At 38.8% G+C, this 21346-nt stretch overlaps 1 protein-coding gene across 1 annotated transcript; it reads left to right on the top strand.

Moving 5' to 3' along the window:
- Positions 1 to 670: 670 nt before the first annotated feature.
- Positions 671 to 16578, top strand: LOC131797583 (uncharacterized). The gene is made up of 13 exons (XM_059115218.2): positions 671 to 869; positions 1028 to 1147; positions 3967 to 4146; positions 5167 to 5254; positions 5437 to 5484; positions 6545 to 6685; positions 7902 to 7976; positions 8581 to 8619; positions 9168 to 9245; positions 10238 to 10327; positions 10934 to 11005; positions 11640 to 11877; positions 16005 to 16578. The coding sequence occupies exons 3-13, from the start codon at positions 4003 to 4005 to the stop codon at positions 16132 to 16134; spliced, it is 1143 nt and encodes a 380-aa protein (XP_058971201.2). The 5' UTR covers positions 671 to 869; positions 1028 to 1147; positions 3967 to 4002; the 3' UTR covers positions 16135 to 16578.
- The last annotated feature ends 4768 nt before the right edge of the window (positions 16579 to 21346 follow it).

The following is a 21346-nucleotide window of genomic DNA, read 5'->3' as shown; positions in this document are numbered from 1 at the left end:
CCTTTAAATCATATGCCCGTTACAATAAAAACTTAAATTTTATAGGTACAAAAAAAGGTCAAGTAAAGGTATGATAACAAAAAAATAAATAAATAAATAAAAGCAATCTAAATAATAAACAGAAAAAAAATCCATATAAGAAAACAATTAAAAATACTAATAACCTAAAATATAATTAATATTTCAAATGTTCAACAAGAGATATAAATTAGGTGTTAGTTTTTTGTTTGTTTTGTTTACATGTTCCCCCGGACTCTAAGCTCAAAGTGCATAACCATAATTTTCTTCAAAATATGGCTAAGGGGTGGAAGTGGGGGTATCTATATTGTTAGACGGGATAACTAGTGTTTTTGCTAATTGATCCACCTCTTACCCTGTCTCACTATCTTAACTCGTAAAGAGTTATGACTGTGAAATACTAATTTTTTTCGCGTTTAGGTTAAAATGTTCACCGAATAGAATATTTAAGGTGTAGTTCTTTAGTCTAAATTTTTTAATTTTATTTTCCTTATACTGGATTTTCCAGCCGCCAGGAGAGAAAAGAACTATTTTACAATGTAAAATTTTCCTCATATCCCAATATTTATCTCTGAACGATGGCCGTGAAGTACTAGGCCCCATTATTCTAAGAAGGAAGTTGATGTGACGTCACATCCAGTTTATCGCCAGGTGTCGCACGTTGCTCTTCAAACTTTTTTACGTGGGAAGGAAATCGGAAAAGAAAGGGAACGATTACTTTGTTCTTGTGCATAAACTAACAAAATATTCATATGAGGAGATCGGTTTTTCGCCTCTTCGTCGAATAGAAGGAACGATTTGGCGGAGAATTCGAGGCTGCAAAGGTGTTTCCGGCGGAAGGTTGCGTTCAAGTAAGTTCTCGCAGGCAACGCGTTGCATTTAGTCGAGCGGAAATAGGATTCTGTCGTGTTCTTCTCTCCTCTATTGTAAACAAACTGCGAAGCCAACGATACGGTTTTAGATTTTCGATATCTTGCCTCGTTTATAACGATATCCTGTGCTTTTGCAGTGATTTTGTCGCGATTCCCAGCAACGAAGGAAGTATTTGAGAGCGAGTTACTGCCCGATCAGTGAAGTAAACAGGAAAAGTTCAAGGCGTCTTGCTGCCTGGGGGACGATAAAGTTGCAGGTATTATTGAAATGTTATTGATCTGTACCGTAAGTCGAACTTTATGTGTTCAGCTTGAGGTGATTTCGTTTTCGTTTAACTTGATTTAATAGTTTCAAGAACATGTATTCTTGTTTACTTTAGTTTGCAATCAAAGGAAGTCAAAGACGGTTCAGATCGGAAAAAGCATGAAGTTCGAACCTGATCTTATGGCGGGAAATTTGCGCTTGCATTGTCCTTTTTCTGACCATTAGTTAAAATATTATTTTACAGTTCTGCGTTAGAGTCAATTTGAAACGATTTTCTACGGGAAAAAATGTCGTGAACCTTGTCTGATGATCGGTCGCTTTCAAGGCCGTCGTTGTTTTCAGTGACGCACGACTTCGAGATCGGAAATTACTTTCCATTGATTTGTTCATTCATTATTATCAGGATTTCCTCGTCAAGAATCTACACTTTCGCATAAATTCATGTTTAAACTGCAGATAACCTTTTTCCTTCTTCTCGATTAATTATGAAATCTAGTCCTATGACTTAAAGAAGAGTCTCCAGTCAAAACAAGATGTTGAGCATTTCATGTCGTTGTCAACTTATTTCCCTTACTACTTTGTTTAAATTGTGGCATTCATGTGGCAAATACACACAAAACAAAACAAAAAACACTGCATTTGGAAATCTCCATGGCCTGTGGCAGGAAAATACTGAGGGTTTGGTGTCTGCTTCATAAAATTATGAATTATAAATCGCCAGAACATTTTTTTTGGAATAAAAGAGGAAAAAAAATAAGCAAAGAAATAAGTCTTCTTCTTTGAGCATTGCAGTCACGTGGGTTGGTTAACTCAGCTTGTCAAATCTTACCTTTTATAAGATAAAGGAGACATAACCAATGCCCTGATTGGTCTAAAACATATCATTTATAACACTGGTAAATCCATTGAAAACTGAAACATTTTTAGTTTATTTTATAATTGCAGTAGACCACTCTTTTGCAACTTTTCTTGTTTTTTTTGTAACATCCTGCATGGTTTATTATGTCAGTAGATTGATAGAAAGTGTGGTCTATTGCTTCAATAATTCATGATTTTGCAAAAATTACATTTGGTGCACCATGGTGACAATGCATGCGAGGGACAAGTCCAGTTACCAAAATCTCTCTAAATGATTGCAATACAGTATTTCCTCAAATAAACACCAGATGCCTTTTTAACATTTTTGCTAAAAGGTGGAGGGGGTGCTTTAACTTAAGGAAGGGTGGTTAATTAAGGGGGCACCTATTATTCTCCTGCACTGATTCTGCAATAGTTGAAGCTTAAAAAATTATAAATTAACTTGCAATAGAAATAGGTTTTCCTTGTACCCCTTCTATTTTAGAAAGTGTCAAGGAATAGGGGGCACTTGTTTGAAGGGGTGCTTGCCTAGGAGGTGGGTGCTTATTTGGGTGGTTATAAGAGTGTTGATTCTTATTCAAGGAAAAACAGGTCTGGGCAATCTGAGCCTGAAATTTATCAATTTTCAATAGAGTGTCAAAAGCACAGTGTTGTAGTCTGGGGCTGGTTCTGAAACTTACTCTACTTTCTCAACCAGTCACAATGGAAAGTAACTCCAAGCATGACTTGGTTACTAGCATTTCTTGTGCCTCAGGCACAATATACATTTTCCTTTGTTCTGATTTGCAATTGTAGTAACTTTGTGTTATATTTTACAAAAATTAATAGAAATATTCTCAAAGCACTAATAGTAACCTCTTCACTTCCAAGGTCTATCAATAATTCTCTTTCTTGTCTGCCATACAGGTTTTTATGATCTCAGCTTGCAAAATTAGGTAGTGGATTGACAAAAAATACCCCTATTGATATTTTTCTTAACTGCTATCACCTTTCTGCTTGATACTGCATTGATATTGTAAGGAGAAATTCTGTCACAGCCAATTTAATTTTCAGTGAAGCACCAAGAGTGCATTGGTTGTGATTGGTTTTTATTAACAAACTTGTGGCTCCATGTTAGAACAAACATTATTTGCAGTGACAGTTTATAAAAGTGTCAGGGTTCCAAGCTAAAATTGTTCAAAGTTGCCATTTGGTGAGCTACTGTAGAAAAACATAAACTGGGATGCCAGAAATTAAATTTAAGTTGGCAGTGAAATATACACTTTGGTCAATAGTGATCGACCTGCTTATTCAAATTGCTGATCTCACGTCTTGTGGAGAGATTTCACTCCATCTTAACACTCAGATAACCAAAGAGGAAGGAATTTGTTTGTACAGAATAAAAGAAGAAAACCACAAAGCATTTCTTAAGTATTATTTTTAGGAACTGCCTGCAGTTTATTGGAAACTTGATTATCCAGATCTCAATTATCTGGATTTTTTGATTTTCCAGACTTGCTTCTCTGGTCCTATTATCTTTGAACATTTATGTTCATATTTTTAATTAATGGGATAATTAATGTTTGATGCATCTCACTTTGACTACAGCTCATAAAAACCAAGTCAAAGAACTGTTACAACTTGCTACATGACTGAAAAACACAGGGCGATGAAATTACAACTCATATTGCAAATATAGTAACCAAGTGTTTGTTCTAGTCACCATAGAGACCTCAACAGCTCTAGCTTACTTGTCTTTTATCACGCTATGCATTTGTGTTGCCTTTGTCATAAGTTTTTACTGGTTCATTTTGACATTTTCCTTTCAATGTTCTGATTGGTCAAATTTTTCTTAACATAGGTGTTGGTTTTAATTTACCTAATAAAAATGTTCTGTGGACATGTTCAGCCACCATGTGTTAAGTGACATCAAAATAGTGTTGCATATTATCATTATTTTCTCTACTGTTACAGTGACGTCTTACAATAGCTGCCCCTGGTGATTCTACCATGGATACCAATAATGGAACCCTAGGTAGCCCCATGCAATTGCAGTGTAATGCTGCAAGTTCTGCAGAAGATATTAAGAAGTTGTTGGGAGAGAAACTGCAGAGGCAACTTACTGATTATTCAGTCATCTTCAATGATACAGAGGTACAGTGAATAACAAGAAAAATTTTCAGCAATTAATCATGTGGTCTCATCTTGTGGATGAGGGGAGTCCTTAGGAGGACTATTGTTGGTGGGGGTGACTGACCTTTGGCAACATTTTGCAACAACCCAAGCAGAAGTCATCATTAGAGTCAAATAATTAAACATAATGCTTTGTCTAAAATATGAAAATCCCTCTTCTAAGATTGAGGTGGAAATTTCTATATGATGTTAGCATTGACGTACTCCAAAGTAACTGAATTTTTGTATACTGTTTTTATTAATAAATAGGTTGGATTTTTTTTAAAACCAGTTTGCACTTTTTGGATATTTAATTAAGTAGATGGTGTGGTAAAACACCAACTTGTCCTAGCCAATACATGTACATGTTTTCAACATTACAGCTGTAAAGGTGTAACTCTATAGATAACCCTTAACTCCCAGAAGTGATTGGCATGTAATTTCTCCCTTAAATACCCATACATTATCCAGCAAACAGGTTATGAGAAAACTTAAACTTATCAAGTAGAAGTTGTTACCTTGATCTAACACTAAAGTCTTGTACATGTAACTAATTTACAAGGAAATGTGTAACAGTGAGAGGGGAAAATTAATAATCAGATCTTGGAAGATAATGGGTAAGATTTAACCCTTAACTCCCAGACCAAGTTTGTAATTCTCCTACTGTCAACCATACAATTCTTACAATGTTAGTTTGGAGAATTTTGTATTGGATCAACCAATTATCCCCAAATTGATATTTTCTCAATTCTCATCACTTATCTAGTTGACATTGTATTGATATTGTGAGGAGAAATTCTGTCTTGATCACTAACTTAAGGGTTATTAGAATAGAATTATGGAGAAAATGGCAAGGTAGGGACAGTTTTTTTTTTTGGGAGGGGTGAAAAGAAAGGAAAAAATCTCCCAGAATCAATCATTGTCTTTATGTACATACAAAGTCATGTAAATCAAAAAAATATTAAATTTACATTTTATTTTTCTTCTTTAACTATTAAACAGCTGACAACTGTCCACAGCATTCTGAAGGATCAAGGTTTGGGAAATGGAGGTCTGGACCAAATTTTTACCTTACTCATTATTTTAAATGGTGAGTTTTTGATTGATACCAATTTTCATGATCGCTTTTTTTTTTATGTGTATTTTTTCTTAATGTAATAATTTTGAAAGGTATTTTTATTGATAATAGTCATGAAATCTTATTTACCATGGTTTAACTTTTTTACCAGCAATTATCCATCACTTATTGAGATCTAATTTTTTTCTTGACAGAGGAAAATCGAAGAATAGAAATCACCAGTATTCAAACTGCCTCACAAGGTATTATTATCATTAATGATAATTATTTGATGCACAGTCAATGGCTCATACACTCACAATGCTCAGATCTGAGCTATGAACACTTGATTTAGAGGGCCTTCTGGGTAATTTTCTACAGAATTAAAATAGCTGGCAAGGTTTACTTTATTTTTTAAAATTGTTTTGTTTGACTTTTTTCTTCCTTCAATAAGTTGTCACCAAAATGGTAAAGACAACAAGTGTGTTGAACATTTCACAATTTTCCTCTTGGGAAGTTTACCTGGGAGCCTAAACTTTGTGATTTGATGACCCTGTTTTCCAAGCTTGCTTGTAAACATCTGAATGTGGGCCATTACTCCAACATGTCTTTGATTTATTGCTCATACATGTACACATACATGTTACTGTTTATGTATACATTGTACTTGCTACTAACTTTTCATTCAGATGTACTGAAAACTGTTCATCATTTCAAAGCAAATTGCCCAAGTTGTTGCTTACATGTACATGTATGTGATTTATGTAATTCAAACTGGCACTTCATAAAGATTTGAAATGTTGTAATTATAACACATTTTCATATGTTCCAGTGCTAGCTCTGCATGTGAGTTGGGTTTGTTCCTGGGTGTTTTCTTTACACCAATGCTTTTCTCAGGTGATCCTGCTTTTCTTCCATCCACAAATTAACAGCCAACATGCAATAAATTCCACCTCAGCCTTGCTCTATATATTTGCTTTACATATACATGTACTCTGTTTGTATAGAAGCAAAATACTGCTAGTTGAGCTAGTAGAAGAGGGAGTCACAAGTCTAATCTTAGGAGTCACTAGTCTAATCTTGGGAGTCACTAGTCTAATCTTGGGAGTCACTAGTCTAATCTTGGGAGTCACTAGTCTAATCTTGGGAGTCACTAGTCTAATCTTGGGAGTCACTAGTCTAATCTTGGGAGTCACTAGTCTAATCTTGGGAGTCACTAGTCTAATCTTGGGAGTCAGTATTTGCAGAGACTATTTTTCTGGTAAAGGTCAAGACTAATTTCTCCTGTTTCAATTTGCCTTTTTTTTGGTTGATGATTCCTAGTTGGTATGCCACCTCTTCCAGTTGTGGAACCTGAAGTCAAGATGAGCAGTGTGGAAATCCAAGCTGTCTTTCCGTTAGTGGCTGCTGCTGAAGAACCTCCCAAGAAGCGAAGAAGGTCATCAGGATCCACCACAGGAAAAGGTACAGATTATACTTATACTAAAAAAACAAGTATTAAAAAAATTAATTTGTTTTCATTCTTGTAATGTAAGTGGTGTTTCATCAATTCCCAGATCTCATTGGTAATTCTCCTTACTGTTTGCTATACAATTCTTTTGATGTTAATTTGGAGAATTCAGTTTTAGATCTACTAATAATCCTCTAATTGACATTTTCTTCATTCTCATCACTTGTCTGCTTGCTATTAATTGTGTTGATATTGTAAGGAGATTCAATTCCTTCTCGGTCACTCATGGGAATTAAATGGTGAAAGAGTTCAATTGTTAACTTACACTGGAGAAGTGCTGTCCCTTTAGAACAATTTGAATTGAAAGTAATTGTTAAACAGGGTAAGGTCTCTAGTTTCCTTGTTCTTTATGTTTGCTAGCTCCAAGTATGTCAAGTGTTTTCTGAAAGAACAGTTCCTCTTCATCTTCTTTTTAATATATACAAATAAGTTTATAGTTTGAATGTTTTTTAGAAAGTTCGTTGCACATTACACATGCTGACCCAGACTGTCAAATAATATTATTATAAACAATGTGACTTTTCAATAATTCTTATAAAATTGGATTTTGAAGATAGGTAACCAAAGTAGTACATACATTTCAGTAGGATTGATTAAGGAGAGAAATGAAAGGAAGTCATTTATTTCAAATTTATTATTCACAGTTAGCAGTGGACGACCAGGAGTTGGTTCTTCCTGTCCAATGTTTTATGCTTGATTATTATTGGCATTTGGGGTTTTTATTTAGGCAATAGTATTTAGTGCCATTATTGCTGTTTCATATGTGCATACATGCTAAACATATTGGCCCAGTTGTTCAAAGGCTGATTAGTGCTAACCCAGGGTTAAATTTTAATCCAGGTTTCTATATTTCTCTGTTCAAAAGCCGTTTTGGAATAATTTTACCCACTGTTTTTAGAGCATTTAATTATCAAATTGTAGTAAAAAAGAAATAAACTGAATTTGCTCTTCAAGCTTTCAGATCTGAAATCAAATTTCTCTCTAACCTCAGGTTATCTTAACCCAGCTTTGAACAACCTGGCCCTGAAGAGTTTCTTTGGATTTGATACATGTGAACGCACAGTGACACATTACAGCTTCAAGTGTTAATATAGCAGCAAGGATTTTATTGCTATATGGTTATAACCAGCTTAGCAATGAAATGTTTTTTCTTTCCAATTACATTCTCAGGCAACACTAAACCTGGTCAGCAGCTTGCCTCAGTATCTCAACAAGTTCCTGTCATCAGTTGCACTAATTCTGATAGTGAGTGTTCAAATATATATTTTTTCATTCCTCCAGTGACATAAATATAAGGAAATTTTATTGGAGGGGGTGTCCATACTTTGATTAGAAAACACCAAACCTTTTCCTCAAAAGCTCCCTTTCTGTGCAAGTATTTTGTTTAAAGATACATTTATCATGAATAGTCAGGAGAGTGGTATTATGGGAACCTGTCATTGCAAGAATTTTGGTGTTAGACTAGTGATAAAAGAACCCGAGAACCTGATGGGAAGGAGGGGTCCATCCTCTCAACCCCTCCATTTGGATAGGTCACTGAATTTATATTCAGGGTTTTATTAGAAGGCAGGACCTGGGTTCAAGCACCAGGTTACACAAGTGTTAGTAATTTCTTTTATTCACATGGGTCATAGCTGAAATCAATTGTAACTTTAAGTTTTTGTCAGGCCATGCTCATAAAGATGCCCAGGCATTTAAAAGTGTAATGAAACTGCTGCTAAGAACAAGTTACGTATTTTTTCTTAAAAGGAAAGTACTGAGGGCATTCAATGACTCAGTTTTAATTTGTAGTGCAATATTAATTAAAAATAAACTTCAACCTAAAAGTTGCTTACATGCCCAATTGCAGGCAATGTCCATGCACAGCAGATTTCAGTCATAAAGAATGGTAAGTTACAAGAACATGCATAGTTTGAGTATGTGTATGTATTTTAAATGTGTCTACTACTAGAAAAAGAATAGTGATTTTCCTGGTAAACAGCAACTCTTGCAATTGATCCTGATATCTCCTGCACATTGAAAATGAGAGATTTATTCTTCCCTAAAATGCTCTATATGTCACAACCATGCATTTCATAGGTCCCATAAGAGTCAAATTGCCATGATGTGATAGTCTGTGTCAATTACTCTGTAATCCCCAATAACTTTCATGTAATGTTTGTTGGCAAATAAGAAAATATGTTATTTTAACTCTGTCACTAATAAACATGGCAATATAAATTTCTCTGTGGCAACATGATGTTCACTGTTCAGAAATTGGAAACCAGATTTACATGTAGGTCTATACAAATAATATGTAGAAAGGAATGGACTTGGCTTGTTCCTGCTTGAATAATTTTTGCTTTTTTTCAGTGTGTGACTCTATGTTTTGTTAGTAATATTTTTGTTTTGTTTTCTGTTTTTCACTTATTATAATATGCTTTTGAATTTTACTAGGTTTGGAAAATTCTTCTGGTAAAGATGAAGCATCCTTAATTGGAATCACTCAAGCACAAGGTTCATTCTCTCTAAAAGGTAAGCTTTTTGAACTATCACTGTTACTGTTGCACTGCTTTCAAGAATAATGGCATATGTACAATGTACTCCTAGTTGTTGTTTTAGCAGGCTCTGTCCAAAGGTACTCTATGCTCTTTTATAGTTGGGTTTATGGCCAAAAGGGAATGCTTGAGCTCGTGCAAGTTATTTTTATTAACCCTTTTACTCTCAAGATCTGCTTGTTAATTCTCCTCTCTAACTGTTACACATAGCCTAGTAAATTGGCTGTGAGAATCTGGTGTTGGATCAACATAGCAACTTCAACCTGATAATTTTTAGGTGTTCTTGTTACCTGAATGCTAGAAAATATATTGGTATTATAAGGAGAAGTTACTGATTAATCACTACTGGGAATCAGTAAATCTAAATTATCTAAATTTAAGGCGATAGTTTTTGAATATTTTTTAGAACACGATAAATCTAATCATTTATGTAGTTTAAAATAAGTATTAGCTTTTCTATATATTTTATGTTATTTTAATTCATACTTTAGTTCTTTATAGGGTTTCTCCTTTGATTTTGATTGATACTATTTATCATGCTGATCACTAGTTCATACCAGCCAATCTATTAGATTGCTGATTAGTCTTATCAGTTGAAATAAAGCTTATTATTATTATTATTATTATTATTATTAAAGAGTTAACACTTTTGGGTTGAAATGAGGAGCCTCAGACGAGGCTTCCACCAGTTGATGCCTTTCCATCCCAAGTACCCCTTTGTCAGTTTGCTTGTAGGTGTATGCTTTAGGTCATTTTCATGTTGAAATTTGTGGCTTTCAGGTGTTCACTTCAGATGAAGTGGGAGAGAAAATTTCTTTGACGTAACATTTTTCCTCCATTTTCCCAATGCCCTTAACATGAACTTGAATTGAAGGGATTTTTGAAGTGACCCTTCTGTTTTACCTGCTTCCTTATATGTTCAATACTGATTTTGTCCGTTTTAGTAGTTTTTTTGTTTGCTCAATGTAGGTTTGGCAGGAATTGGGTCAGATCCCCCAACATTAATTCTGCAACCATCATCTCAGAACAGCCCAGGAGGAGATAAATCTCCATCTGCAGGTATGAAAGAGTAATTTGCAGTAAAAAAGTGAATCATTGTCCTGGTATATCAGTGTGAGCGTGCAAATGGAATTGACTTTCCAGGGTACTCCATAAAGTTCTAGGAGAGAATGAACAAACCATCGAATTGAAAATATATATGTAACTATATAAAAGCACCCTTTCTCAATCTCCCTGTAGAATACAATTCCTTGTGTACAGATTGCATAATTATTGACCTAGCTTTTTATTTATTTAGGTGAATCTTGCTAAACAAACACCATGTCAAGATGTCCACCACCCTTTTATGAAAATTTTTGTACCCAGCAACAAGGTTTTTGCCAAGTTCTGACTTCCAGCAAAATTTGGTGGATGAAAAAACAAAATCTTTAGTTGGATTTTTGGCCAGAAAATATTCAATACAGCGCAACAGGCACTTCTGAGGTTACGAACTCACAATCCTTCAGTTTCAAACACTATCTTTGTGCTGCCTTGCTTTAAATTTCAGTTGGCAGCCTAATTTCTTAGTTACAACCCAAATGAAAAGCCGGGTAAATTTAAAAATCTGTTGAAGCATGAATTAAACTAAACTGTTGTCTTTTGGTATTCTCTGTGTGCGTGAAACAGATGCTGTGAGCGGTGAAGAGGAAGAAAAAGCAAAGAGTATTGATGGAAAAACATGTCCAGGCAACAGATCAGGTAACTGTACCAAGGCCCACCAAAACAAATTTAAATCTTTTTTGACATGAAAACTTTGTGGACAAGTTGTTAAAATTTGTGCTGAACTCACAGTGATGTTCGTCTCGCTGGTTCTGCTCATGTTAAATAACTGAATGGAGTTTTAACTCTTTACACCTTAATACCACTATGCATATTCGCCGTACTGTTCTCTATACAGTTCCTTAGGTGCTGACAAGGAGAATTTGCTGAGCAATCAAGAGCTTCTTTAGTCCTTGATTTCCTTTTTTCTCGCGACCTAAATGTGTAGTAACGGGGAGAATTTAGACATTAGTTCACACTTAAGGGTCAGAGAGTTAATTTTAGTTTGGGTGTCATGGTGTTCTATTTTTGTTTTGTTATTGTTGTTGGTGTTTTTTCCTTGAAAAGCTTTAACTGAAGAGGGGGGGGGGGAGGCTTCGAAATTGAGTCATGACTTTCGAGCAGCAGAAGAATCCAAAAGAAAGAAGGCTTGGTGCAACTGCTTTTCCTTTTTTGGTCATTAATGTGTTTCATTCTTGAGTGGGATAGAAACAAATTTTAGTATTGCGGGAGTGCATGTCATGTCTCTAGCTTTTCTTTTGTACTTACAACTTGGTAATATTACCTCTACCAGGTAACAATGGCCAGATTCAGTTGTGGCAGTTCTTGTTGGAACTGCTGACGGACAGAGGCAGTCGGCACCTGATCATGTGGGTTGGAGAGAATGGGGAGTTTAAACTGAATGATCCTGAGCAGGTTGCACAACAATGGGGCAAGCGTAAAAACAAACCAGCCATGAATTATGAGAAACTGAGCCGTGCCTTACGGTATTACTACGATGGAGACATGATTCATAAGGTCCATGGAAAGAGGTTTGTACTTGTAAAGAAGACATTTTGTGGGTATTTTTTCCGCAACCTCAAGAAAGAGTGGGAATATATTTTCACTCTACATGTACATGTAGCTATCTATACATGTGGTTGCATCTATTTTCATTAAAACTTGGTTACAAGTTAACGGCTGGCAGGAGCCGCTCTTCGGTTGGTTAAACTCAATGCAAAAAATAAGGATTTCTCACTTGATCTCATAACAGTCTCTGTCATGAGATATGATGAAAATTTTGATTTACATTTTTGGAATGAATGTGTGTTGAATGCTTATAGTATATTATGAAAGCAAGGGTTGGTGAGAGAGCTTGTCGAAAACGTGAAAAAGCTGTACCACGCTTCCTTATTATGTCACGGTTTATTCACTTGATTTAACGATTTTATTACCATGCTTCGTTTAATTCCCACCCACAACCCTCGGCTTATTCGAAAAGAAACATACATTCAATGTCCCGTTTTAAGCACGTGGAACAGTGCCATACATGAGGCGATAAAACGCGTGCCGCATACATGTTTGTTTGGTTATGTATAGATAAACGAAATCACTTATAAATGTCAATTAGATGGACATTGGACTTGAGAACAAGGCATATGCGGGTGGAACTGAAATAAGTATGAAAATATTATTTCTCTGGAAACAACATTCAAGTGTCTTGCTCTACAATGTACTGTATTCGCTGACGTGCTGCCCCAGCAGCATCTCGTCGCGGCCGGAACTCCACTGCAGTAGGGTTCAAATGTGTGTTATTGCAAGGTGTAGGGATGTTGGATTGGGCGTTTTATGAATCCTCTGCCTGCTCTCAATTTCGCTGCCCTAACAATGCCATCTCGTCCAATGAACAATTCTTCTACCACCCCCATGGGCCACTGATTTCGGTCTCGCTCATCAGACTTAATGATAACAACGTCTCCTACGGAAAAGCTGTTAGGTTTGGTGTTATGTTTCAGTTGATGCCTCTCTCTCTCAAAGCTCTAAGTTATTGCGTGGTCCATCGACACCACGTTGTGTCTTAGGTAGCTTTCAAGAATTTCGCACGTGTCCTCAAGTCACGGTCTTCATGACGATGTGGTTCGAGCTCAGGTAAAATGTTAGCATTCAGAAACAGTAAAGAGTTAGGCGTTAGTGTAGGGAATTGCGGGTCATCCTCCACGTAACCAAGCGGTCGATGGTTTAGCGACACTTCGATGTCGAGGACTATCTCGCAAAGCTCGTCCCAGCTTAGAAGACACTGACCCACCGACCTGTTGAATGAAGACTTGAATATTAGCAAATGAGTCTTTCGAAGTGTCCTCCCCACCATGGCGCCCGACTCACGTAAGAGGTCCTATGATCTTTTCGGAAGGGTGACGAGAAATGTAATTAAACCGCGAGATCCATGTACAAATTCCCATGGCTTTACGCAAGCCGAACTTCTCGAGAAGAGTGTCAAAGTCATCGTTTGCTTCGAAATCAAGCGCGAAAAGTTCTCGCTGAACCTTCTCTGCATTACTGTTATCCGTCGCCCTTGTCACAATATCAGCAGGCCACAGAGATGGGTCGAACAACCACGGCGGACCGTTCCACCATTGCTCCGCTTCATTCACACTGCCGCCTCGACTTCCCAGGTCAGATGGGTTTTCGGATGTCGTTACATGTCTCTACTGCGTGTTCGGGCGACTCTGGATCTTTTTAACCCGGTTAGCCACGAATTAGCGGTACTCCCCGTCATCGTCAGCCAGTTTAGGGCTACAGTGCTGTCGAGCCATCATTGTATATCCTCCGTCATATTGAACCCTTCTCGTGCAGCCCGCACATTTGTGGACAAGTTGACTGCGATGGGGCCTAACACGAGCTCCCAACGAGAAATCGTCAGACTTTTCCTGGTAAGGCGAGATTTGGCGGCAATCAGACCCTGTGTCACACCTGGCACTTGTGCAACCACAGGATACACAACAGCACACACACTGTGATTACTTGCATCACCAAATGCAGGTAGTTTAATGCTGTCGTTCGGTTCATAGTACTGAACAGGACTGCGAGGAAAGTACACATCATCCGGTGCATTATTTTTTCTTCTAAGCCACCTTTTCGCAATCCCCTCGGGAAATGGGATAGCCCAGCTCAACTTCATCTCACTGGCTTCTCGGTAGATTTGTTTCCCCTCCCCTCCCCTCCGGCGACACAAGTCTTAACGGGTCATAAACCTTGACCAAACGGGGCATCCTCGCTGAGTTGGCGAGGATGCCCCGTTTGGTTAGTGTAACAGGCTGAGATGGGAGTGAAACATGCAAAGTGTCATCCACTTTGTCCCTTTTGAGTCCCAGTAGTTTGCACTCTCCACGAACTGATGATGCACCAAGCTGCTGTTTAGAAAAGGAAGGCTCGTCATCGGTACAGTTATCTCAAGTTCTGGCACGTTTGAGTGCCATTTGTGCAAAGTGAACTTTGCGCGATTAAAGATCTCTGCCGCATGATGTTTGAGCTTTCGCGCATCTTCCACTTTAGAAGCGGAGCTCGCAGAGCGTAGCTCCATAACTATACAAAATAGTAGTAACCCATCAAGCCGAAAAAATTTTGAGTTACCGTACGACTGCACAAGTTGCTACATTTAACATGCGTGGTCAACTGTACCGCGGGCACACCAACGCCACGGCTTTGTCCAGTAGTCCTGTGGTCAGTGCATTGGGCTCCGAGTCGGACGATTCGGGTTCCAGTCCTGGCCGGGGCAAGGCGTTGTGCCCTTGAGACGTGCGGGAAAAAAAATGTGAGGTCCGCTTTTAGGCTTGGCTAAATCTATATATTATCTCCTGTGATCAAATCATCTACATACAAACTATTTTTGATTTCTTGCACAGTCCCTCGGACTGCACACTTTCCAGGTGTTGCCGTATCACGGCATTGAATAGAAAAGGAGAAGGTGCAAGACCAACCACTACTATCGTAAACCTTAGCACTTCCAGCTGTTCAGTCGATTTGTCTTTAATCTAGTGGAATCTCAGTGCGTCACGTTCAGCTTCCTTGACTCGCATCTGTAGGAAGGCCTTGCGCATATCTCCGGCTAATACTCCAAAGTTCATTCTGTAGTGGGGGACCGGTGTGTAAACGCTCATTCAATGATAGTACACCGTCATGCGCACGGACCGAGGCGTCATATACCACTCGTAGCTTAGTTGATTCTGCATTCTCGCGTATTACCGCTCCATTAAGCCTATTTCACCACTGACCATTCGAATTTGACACATTTTTTCTAACCCGACCTGTTGCCCATAATGCAGTAACTCCCGAAAGGGTTGATGATTTTCATAACCTAAGCTTCTCGTTTTAGGTTGCCTGTCGGAAACTGTAAGATACGTCAATTATTCTTAATGTGACTGACATTTATAAATGATTTCGTTTATCTATACATAACCAAACAAACATGTATGCGGCACGTGTTTTATCGCCCTAAAAAAAAAAAAAACGTTAAGCAAGTTTTCAGAAGTGTTGACTGTACATATATCTTTTACTGCTTTCGTAAACGATGGGTGGGTACAAACTTATTAAAGACCCCTTCAACGGCCGGAAGTCAAGATACATTTTTTTGCCACACAACAAAGTTACAATTAACGTAAATATCATTCTTCTTGATGCCTTTCCCAGTGTCACCGATGCCTCTGTTGGTTGATATACTGTAGCAGTAAAAGATATTGTTAAAGTCAAAGCTTTTGAAAAATTTCTTCACTTTCTAATTAGCGAAGTATAACTTGGTAACATTTCGGCTTTGCAAAGCGACTGTTTTCTGCAACTACAAATGATTTATCTCTACTTGAAGTATTAAAGTTGTTTCACCGCTGACCACTTACATTTCGGACTATTTTCTTTCTTTCCTGGCTCGTCGCCCGTGATGTCGTAATTCCCAACCCTTTCACCTTAGGAGTGATCAAAAAGGAATTTCTTCAAGTAGCATTTCTACATATGCAAGCTGTAAGGTGACAAGAAGAAAGAAAGTTATCAACCAGGCGTATAATGTATGATTGAATACTTTAGGGAGAATCAATATTTAGATGTTAGGGGCGAAAGTGTTCATTAGTTTTACTGTGTGGAATGGTACAGATGCAAAGTGGCTAACTGATAATGTATCCTCTTCTTACAGATTTGTTTACAAGTTTGTGTGTGACCTGAAAAACCTGTTGGGCTATAGTGCAGGAGAGCTGAGCAGACTTGTTTTGGAAGCTGAAGACGCAGCCAGTGACATGGAGCCTGGGACAAATGGGGGACATTAGATTGTTTAAAAAGCTATCTATAACATTGCAATGTACTTGTATGCATTATATCTGTAAATAAGGAGTGAAATGGTTTCCATACATTGTAAACAATTATAAGGAAACCTTTTTAAGAAAACAATGTGTTATACAGAATGGTAATTTTGGTGTTGCATTGACTCAGCTATTCCTCAATAGAATTTAGAAGCATAGTATAAATGCATTCTTTTGAAAATTTCCCAATCTAGGGGCTTTTATTGTCATTGCTGCATGTACCTGCTGTGGGTGAATAGATCCGAGAATTGCGTTTCAAACGTTCTCTGAAGGGAAGATCTCTTTTAAATAGATTTTTCACTGGTAGTATCAGAATCAATTGTTAATAGATAGTGAATACATGTGTATTTATTTCATGCAAGATTTAGGTTTTAAAAAGACTCTAAAGTAAAGGAACTGGAATATTGTTAATGTTTGGTGAATATGGTGAACAACACAATCATCTGAGCCTTGTCGACAATAGGCCATTCTCGATATCTTAAAATTCTAAAATGGCTCCGAGGCTAGGGGGAATAAGGCAAATGAAATGATTTATTCATTCCTCAACCTCGATGTGATTTCTTTTGTTTTTTTCCCTAAGCTTCGGAGCCAAGTTTAAAATTCAGTATATTGAAAATGGCCCATCATTTCAAGATCTCTAGTTGAGTTTGCTAATTTTTCAGCTACAACTGCTTACCTTGAAGGGATGAGCATTGTTACACATTTTTGAGTGAGGATGACCGCTTCACAGGGAATAATCCCTGACAAGCTGTTCACTTTTGTAACTCTTAAGATCTGTTTTGTTCAGTATTTCTCCTTTCTTGCCACCACACATTTCCTTTTAAATTTTTGAAGACAATGCACTGGTAAATCAGTCAACTTTAGGTTTTTTATCATTTTATACTTGAAACCTGTTCTCTGGATAATTTACCTAGAGTTTAAGGCGGAGTTACTGGCCAAACACTCGACATTTGAATAGTACAAGGTACTCTGGATGTTCGTGAAGGGGATTGACAGCACAAGCCACTGAGCATGCGCTTACTTACAAAAATACAGTGCATACACATTGTATATTTCTATGGTTAATGGTGAAGAGTGCCGTCAGCTAGTGACTGTTTTGGAGGAGAAATGGAAATCTGCGGGCATTTACTTTGTGGTGTGAAAGTGGAACTTTTGAACTTTTCCTATAAACCCTCTGTAAGTCACTTCCAGGGTAGTGCCTTTGGATGTATCGCCATAATCCGTTCATGACGGTGAAGGCGATGGTGTAACAACAGGATGTTCAATTCAAAGGCTAAAACATTTCCTGGAGTGGTGGCTTAAATGCCACAGAAACAAAGCAAATCCCTGCGTGTTTTATCGAAACTGTAACATCTTTTGAGCGTTACCTTCATCTTAATTCTGGAGAACCTCCTTCCCTCTCCCTCCTCTCCCAGGGGCTTCAAACGGGTGATTCACGCATGATTTAGTACCCAGGGTCCTAGCGCGCGTTTGATTCGTAGCGGAGTCTCTTAAGCTACCACAGGTCTCAGGGCTTCAGCTCACTCTGACTATTCTGGTGAAGATCCAAGCGAAATTTCCTTTTGTAAAGTAACTGATCTTCCAATGCTATTCGTAGAAAAAAACAGTAAGGTTTCAATCATCTGATGTAAGATTTCAAGCCAAATCAAAGTTATGAGGCAGTGTATATATTGATAGAATTGTTTAGTTTAACCTCTTTTAGTCCTCTATGTTAGGGATAAGGTTTGAAGTTTTGAAAATTTTTGTTTTTGTTTTTGTCTTTTTTCAGCAGGATAATTTTGTTAAGTTCAGCCCTCTGTTATCATAACTTTATATGGTTGCCATGGTTGGACCATTTCATCGTTGTGTGAGAGGGGAGGGAGGGGGAAGAAGTGATAAACACTCCAAATCCACTTCGTCGAAAAGTTGCGCCTTGAGTGGGGATAAGGCGAGTCTCTGTCACAACTGAGTGCTATGTCTGAGGGTAAAATAAAGAATTGGTTCGTGCGTAGCGTGCCTATATCGAGTTATGAATACACGAGGCAAGTTTGGAGAGCACGAGAAAAGCGTAATAGTTTCTCGGGGAGCAGCAAGTAGCAGCTTTACATTCTTGAGTTGAAGAGTTGATAATGTAAATTGGCCATTGTAGTGTCTAAATCTGACGTTTCGAGCGTTAACTCGTCACTATGTAACCTAAAAGAAGTCTTGAGACTTTTGAAAAGTTCCTCACATTTGGTCGAGCACCTTTACTTCTTTATGACTATTTTAATGGTGAAAAAAATTCAGACTTAAATCTCTCGTCAGTGTCCGAGCTGCATGATTATGACACTCGAAGTGTATCCTACAACCTTCCGTCAATTCCCTCTTCTTGATCGAATCTCGGGAAAGTTTGTACAACAATTATCGGTAGATATATCTGGAGCGATATTACTCAGCCTATTAATGAAAAACCAACTAAACAATTGTTTAAAAAAGCAAATTCACACTACTATCTAAGTCAATATTAATTTTCGTATTTATTCGATTAAACGCCGCATTCGAATTAAGGCCGCCCTCGAATAAACGCCGCATTCTAGAGCAGAAATGTTAATAAACGCAGCATGATACGGCATTTATTCGAATGATGATGATGGCAGATTCTTCGTAGTCCAAAGATCAGTGGGAAGAAAGTTCTAACTGGGGTCGGCATGCCCTCTGATGACTGATTCTATTCTTGAGCAAGTGGGGCAGGGGAAGATCTGATCGCTGCAGGACGTTGCTTGATTGGCTGACTCCTTTCAACACTTGCGTTCCTCCTTAGCAGTGTTCACTCTGGAGTCCTCGAACCTCTGAGCTGCGCGCTTGGTGGTTGACCTCCATTCGACCCTGTCTGATGCGAGCGTCTGCCAGTCTTTGTGGTCAACACCAGCCTGAACCAGCTGTCGCTTCAGCTGGTCCTTGTAGCGCCCGCGTGGAGCACCTCTGTCACGCTAGCCTTTGCCGAGTTCGCTAAAGAACTCGGCTTTGGGCATCCTGGTGTCGTTCATGCCCGAGACATGGCTGGCCCAGCATGATGTAGCAGCATAGCCTCGATATTTGGCAGTCAAGCCCTCTCTAGAACCTCTTCGTTTGTGACGTAGTCCTGCCAGTGTATTCCCATGATAGACGCAGTTACCTCTGGTGGAAGCGTTTCAGCAGCTGTATATGCTTTCGGCACAGCACCCAGGTTTCCACAGCATACAGAAGAGTGCTGATGACAACTGCCACGTAACTCTGACTTTGGTCATTAAGCGAAATGGGTGGCTCTCCCACATTCTGTGCTGGAGGTGACCAAAGGAGCTGCCGGCTTTGGCGAGAAGGTGGTCCAGGTCTTTGGTGATCATGGCGTCATTGGAGATTACACTGCTAAGGTATGTAAGTAGGTGGCCGTTGATGGTGATCTGGGGTGGGCTATACACCGCGAGTGGGGAATTTTGGTGAAGCGAGACCTCTGTCTTCTTCAGGCTGATGGTCAAACCGAATGCTTGAGCAGCCCTTGCGAAGTGGTCAACCATTGTTTGAAGAGTGTCCTTTGTGTGTGCAGTTCAAGGATCAGCTCCTCGGTCGTCTCTTTTTCGGGCGAGGAGGCGACGGAGATTAAGGACACTTCCATCAGTTCGAAACCCGATGTAGATGCCTTCGCTCAGTTCTTCCTTAACCTCTCTCAGCATCGTGCTCGGGATCTGCTTCCCGTACTGGCAGTTCCTCCTTTTCTTGTCCGGGCTGGAGCTCTTCCTTGAACTAAATTTTCCTCGCCAGCAGCCTGTTGGTTTCGAGCACCTGTACCCCTCTTTTCCTCGCTGTAGGCCTGTGGTCTGCGTTGCTGTCAGCACTGGTCATGATTCTGGTATGTAGCACGTCACAGAGGTCCTTCTGGCGCACGAAGACGTAGTTCAAGAGGTGCCAGTGTTTCAGGAGCGTGGGTGTTGCCAGATCGTCTTGAATTTGGCTATCTGCTGGAACAGGGAGTTGGTGATTATCAGTCCCTGTTCTGAACACAGTTCTAACAGCATGCGCTCGTTGGCGTTGCAGTTGCCGACTCCATGGCGTCCCAGAACTCCTTGCCATACAGTGTGGTCTCGTCCCACTCTTGCGTTCAAGTCGCCCATGATGGTGAGCTTGTCCCTGCTGTCAGTATAAGGTGTATCCTGCTCCGTGCTCCTATGCCTATGAATAGCACAGATCCCTAAAATCCATTTGAATTCCACATGCCCAACTTTTACAATTGCGTTTCTTGACAATCTCCAATCAATCTGCAGACAGCTAATGGCCTCGTCGTTCGAAAAGCTGCAAATTGTTCGTATTATTTAAGGTACCTGGTAGAGAAAGAAAATTATCAATTATCCAACCATATTTTGAGTAACTTTAATATGCCTAAGACTTAAGACTGATCTCGAATGGAATCTTTCAAACCTACTTTTCCAACTCTTTTATCAAGTTGAAAGCTAGGGAACCGTATTTTATTGGTTAAACGCCTCCGATGTTTATTTAAAAATCAGAAGTTTGGGCCCGGCGTTTTTTCGAGGCCGGCGTTCATTGGGGGCCCGGCGTTAATCGTGAAAATACGGTAAGCACAATTAGAAATCTCTTGACCTCAGGCTTCCTCGGTCAACTCTCCTCTTTTCTTCTATTATTCTTTTGTCTATTCTTTCTTTCTTTCTTTCTTTTTTTTCTTCTTTTACCCGAATCTTCGACCCTCTCTCACGAATGGGATGGGATGGCCTTACCACAGAGAAGGCCTTTGAACTTTTTAAGCTTTGGTTCTACTTCCTCATCCCATGGTATGTGTTTAAAGAGGGACTAAAGGCTGGCGGTTTTAGCCATCTTAAGGCTAACAGTTTATTTCTTTCCGCTATGTTTTCACTAAAAAATAAATCCCGGCTAACTTATTTTGCGACAAACATCTATAATTTGTCAATTTTTTTGCCTAATGCCTAATTTTTTTCGTTTTACGGCTAACATTTAACCCCACTGAGACCTTCTTTAAACAGGTAACCAACCCTTCATATTCAGTTGTTCTTCATAGTCTTTCTTCCATTATCACCCCTCTGGCTGATTATTGATTGTCAACAAGTATTTTCCTTGTAAATCACCATTTGTTTAAAGAAACTGGAGTTGTCTTACTCTGAGATATTCCTTAACTGGCAATAATAACTTTTCAAGGGGAAAAAGCTGCCAAAGC

This window comes from Pocillopora verrucosa, chromosome 6 (assembly GCF_036669915.1).
Source record: "Pocillopora verrucosa isolate sample1 chromosome 6, ASM3666991v2, whole genome shotgun sequence".
In the NCBI taxonomy this organism is placed as follows: domain Eukaryota; kingdom Metazoa; phylum Cnidaria; class Anthozoa; order Scleractinia; family Pocilloporidae; genus Pocillopora; species Pocillopora verrucosa.
This window is presented reverse-complemented; position numbering and strand designations above follow the sequence as displayed.